Genomic DNA, 4,410 nt, shown 5'->3' on the forward strand with positions numbered 1-4,410 from the left:
GGATGGGAGTATCAGAGACGATGTGATTGGCACAGGCCAGAGCAGAGTTTAGGGCTGTTGTACATAGGGTCACTATGAGTCTCAAGCGACTCGATGGCACATAACAACAACATTAATTGAAAGAGAGCTCTGGTGGCTTGCTATTGTTATGTTCTGTTGAGTCACCTGTGACTCACAGCAACCCTATGTACAAGAGCTCTGAACCCTGCCCTATGCAGAGCCAGTCTCACTGTCTCCGGCCTCCATCCCCATGATCTCAGTTACTGCGTTAATCCACGTCAGCCTGGGTCTTCCTCTCCTGCACTGCTCCTCCACCCTTTAAGCGTGATGTCCTTCTCCAAGGATTGGTCCCTCCTGGCAACAATCTGGTGGTTTAATGGTAAACAACTGCCCTGTCAAGACAGATGGGTAATTTTATTGCACCACAGGAGAGCTGCCCCATGGGACAAAGATGGGCAATATTCTTCTGTGTGATTAACTACCTCCGAAAACCCACTGGAATGGCAGCTATGAGTTGATTCCAACTTGATGATATGTAACAGTAACATAATAGGAAGTGTTCTCAACTTGACAAAAGGCACTTACAACTAACCAAGACCTAACACTACTCTGGATGGTGAGAGTAAATGAACACCTTTCTCCTAACATTAGAACAAGGCAAGGACACCGTGTCTCCCCTTATTGTGCATTAACTCTCCACATCTCCACTGGTATCTCTCTCTCTCTCACACACACACACACACACAGACGTAGGTACAAGCACACGTTGCCATTCAGTCAAGTTTGACTTTCAGCAAGTCTATGCATCATTATTGGGGAAATCTGCCCAGCTTTCATCCATGGGGTGGCTGAGGGATTCCAATCAGCAGCCTCTCAGTTGGTTAACAAGTAACACATTACACCCCCAGAGCTTCTTTCCTCTATAAGAGAACCTCCAAGTGATTTGAGTAGATGGTCCTGGAATAGACTATTCCTTCTTTAAGTCTAGCTGAAGTCATCTCACTAAGCCACGGCCAATAGAAAATAAGTAAAGGTAAAAAGCAATGTGAAAGGTCTGTGTTTCAAACCCTTCAGCTACACCACAGGAAACAGATATGGCAGTCTGCTTCTAAACAGACTCACAGAAACCCTTTGAAGCAGCTCTGCAGTGTCCTACAGGGTCACCCTGGGCTGGACGCAACTTGATGGCAGTGAATAACGGTGTGTAATGTCAGGTGAGGGAATCTTAAAGAAGGAAGCGCGCTCTTTTTCATGGTTCTCCTAGACAAAATACAGACACGACAGTCAGTGTCTTACCAGCCAAGCAGGGCCGTCAGGGAGAAGCCACATGCTGAGGGCAGATGAGCTGTAGATCACCAGGAACCTGACTGAGTCTTACACCTGTCAAGACTGTCTCTGAGCTTTGGACTGAATTTACGACAAAGAGAAACAACTACATCTCTTTTAAACCATAATTGTTCGGGATGTTTCTACTCACTCACACCAATGTAAACTAAAACCCCCTTCACCACCAAGATGATTATGACACAGAGTAACCTTACAGGACAGAGCAGAACCACTCATAGGGCTTTTGAGACTGGAATCCCTACAGAAGCTCACTGCCTCACCTTTCTCCCATGAAGCAGCTGGCAGGTTCAAACTGTTGACCTTCTGGTTCACAGATGAGCATTTAATGACGAGGGTGCTTTCATCTTAACTAGACACAGAATTCATTCTTTACAAAAGCAGTGCCAGAGTGAGGTTTCTGTGGAGCCCTAACTAAGTTGACGTCCAGAGGCTGGTTCTCCATCAGCCATCCTGGTCACACTGTGCGCTTCCCACACCCTACCACTAGAACCCCTTTCTAATTCAGTTAGTTTGTTACTTAGAAACAAAGCACCTTAACTGATAGAACAAACTCTGCATATTCTGGACAAGTCTGGGAAGTGTTTGGATTGAGTGTATATACTCCATGAACAAAAGAAAGAGTTGCCTCGGATACAATTCCCGACTCAAAGCAGTTCAAGTCATCCTATATCCATGTTATGTTGCTAATTACGTGTAGTACCTGTGGCCCAGTAGTAAATATCCCAGTCATTACTGGGCTCATTAATCAGGCGATCATAGAGGTTCAGCTGCTTCTCTGTCATGTGGTGCAGATGCTCCTTAGCAAAGAGGCTACAAACAAGGAAGAAAGAGAAAGAGGTTGAAAGGGCTGTCTGTGGTCAAACAGAAATCACTCCAGGACTCCTCGCTCCTTACCTGAGGAGGATGCAGTTTTCCAGCATTCCCCTCTTTCTGCTCTCATAGAGCAGGCGGGCTCTTTTGGTTTCTATGCTCTCGTCAGTGCGCTCCTCCCATGGAGGCAAAGGGATTTCAATCAAGTCTTTCTGGGAATCTGTGGGGCTATCACCTCTGTAAAAGCGTCTGCAGGATGCCACGCCAAGCCCAGGGGCTGGTAGACTGCCTCTGGACAGAGGAAGCACCTGAAACAAAGAAATGGTAATCCGTGTACAATGAACGACAAGGACCAATGGTTATCATCACCATTATCATTTAGGAGTAGTGACATCACTAGATGCTAAATGCAATCCAAAGGGATTCTGGTATAAAAAAAAAAAGAGAATTAAAAAAACAAAAACTCCACAAAAAACAAAGGGATTCTGGTGACTTACTGGTAAGGAGTTGGGCTGGTGGTTCGAATCTACCAGCTGCTCTGTAAAAGAAAGATGGGCAATCTCCTTCCCTGTGATTTATTGCTTCTTTGAAAACCCACTGAAGGTCAGTCATGAGTCGGTTCCAACGCTAAGATCCACAATAACAAGCACAGTCCACACCAAGCTCATTGTCATCAAATCCATTCTGTCTTAGTGAACACAGTGGTCAAGGACCCAGTTAATCAAAATCGCTGACCTTCTGGTTAACCCATGATGAAGAGCTTCAAGGGTCTGCGATGGGACGGTTCTGACTTGATGATATGTGAAAAAAAAACCAAAAAAAAACAAGTGCAGCCCAAACCAAACCCATCACCATAAAGTTCATTCTGAGGCTGTGGTGGCACAGTTGTTAAGGATCTAGCTAGTCAAAATGTCTCAGGTTGAATCCACTGGCCATTCTGCAGGAGAAGAATGTTGCTGCCTGTGACCATAGAGATTTAATCTCAGAAACCCTTGGGCACAGTTCTACTCTTCCTTATTGTTGTTGCTATGTGCTATCAGCCAAGAAAGACTCACAGCTACTCTGTGAACAGCCCACCTGAGCCCTGTGCCATCCGCATCATCTCTGACACACTAGAGCCGTTGCTGAAGTTGCCCTGCCAAGCCACCCCCTTGAGGGGGGTCTTCCTCTCCTTTGCTGACCCCCCTCCATCTTTCCAAGCACGAAGTCCCTTTACAAGGCATAGCCTCGCCTGGCTACATGTTGAGATCTTCTACTGGCTAGAATCCACTGGACCACAAGGGGTTTTGTGGTTTTAAGGTTTTGTATACCAGTCATCAGGTTTGTCCTGGAGAGGGTGAGGCCAGGCTGTTGCTTAGAGGCAAGGATTCTGAAGCTTCATCTGACAAACTTTAGACATGCTGCAAGGAGGGACCAGTCCTTAAAGACATGCTGCAAGGAGGGACCAGTCCTTAAGAGGCACGTCATGCTTGGGAGGGTTGAGGGACAGCGCAGGAGAGGAAGGCCCTCTATTAGATGATTGATTTAGTGTCTGGGGTAATGAGTGTAGGTGTGAGATTGGCACAGGATAGGGCAGGGTTTAGGACTGCTGTACATGAGGTCGGGGCACATGACAACAACAAAACAACAACACACCAGACATCCGTCTGAAGATAGAGACGGTATGGTCCCTAATTCTCCAAAGGTGCTTAATCAAGAGAGGTGCAAGAGATTACAAAAACACAATGGGAAGTCATATTAACAGGAATTAGAGAAGATTTAACAGGGAGAAGCAGCACCCAGGGTCGCTTAGGAGGTAAATGACATCTGAACTGGGTCTCTCGTAGGATGACCAAAGACAATCAAAGACAGCAGAGGGCACGTATAAGCGGGCTCACGAAGGGGTAAAGGCCATCAAGAGTTTCCTAAACTGCAGGGCTGGCTTCCCCTTCCGTCTGCCCTTGACCTCTCCAACTAACAGTCTCTCCCTGCGGTGACCGTGACCGCAGGAACCGCAAGCCTCGGCCATGGCCGCCCGCCCTATACCCGGGGACCCGCGCTCCTCTCACCCGCGCCAGAGCCGAGAACACCCGCGTCATTGCCATCTTCCGCCGGCCTCGAACCGGAAGCCGACGTCCCGTGCACTTCCGGGAGCCCCTCGGTCCCCGAACCCTTCGCACCCGCGAGCGCGGAGCCCGAACCGGAAGACGCGTCCCTGCGCGTGGCGGAAGTGGAGGTGCGTGTGACGCCGCGGGGGGAAGGGGGCGGGGCCTG

General features: G+C 48.2%; 1 protein-coding gene across 1 annotated transcript in view; it reads right to left on the reverse strand.

Annotated features, from left to right (window-relative positions):
* Positions 1-4,241, reverse strand: part of SDHAF2 (succinate dehydrogenase complex assembly factor 2) — a 16,217-nt gene extending 11,976 nt beyond the window's left edge. The window contains exons 1-3 of the mRNA XM_006899838.1: positions 4,206-4,241; positions 2,242-2,465; positions 2,048-2,157 (exon numbers count right to left, since the gene is read on the reverse strand). Coding sequence (XP_006899900.1) covers positions 2,048-2,157; positions 2,242-2,465; positions 4,206-4,241 — 370 coding nt within the window. The remainder of the gene's footprint in view (positions 1-2,047; positions 2,158-2,241; positions 2,466-4,205) is intronic.
* Between the last annotated feature and the right edge of the window lie 169 nt (positions 4,242-4,410).

This window comes from Elephantulus edwardii, unplaced genomic scaffold (genome assembly GCF_000299155.1).
Source record: "Elephantulus edwardii isolate Elephantulus edwardi_28Jun2011 unplaced genomic scaffold, EleEdw1.0 scaffold00268, whole genome shotgun sequence".
Lineage (NCBI taxonomy): Eukaryota > Metazoa > Chordata > Mammalia > Macroscelidea > Macroscelididae > Elephantulus > Elephantulus edwardii.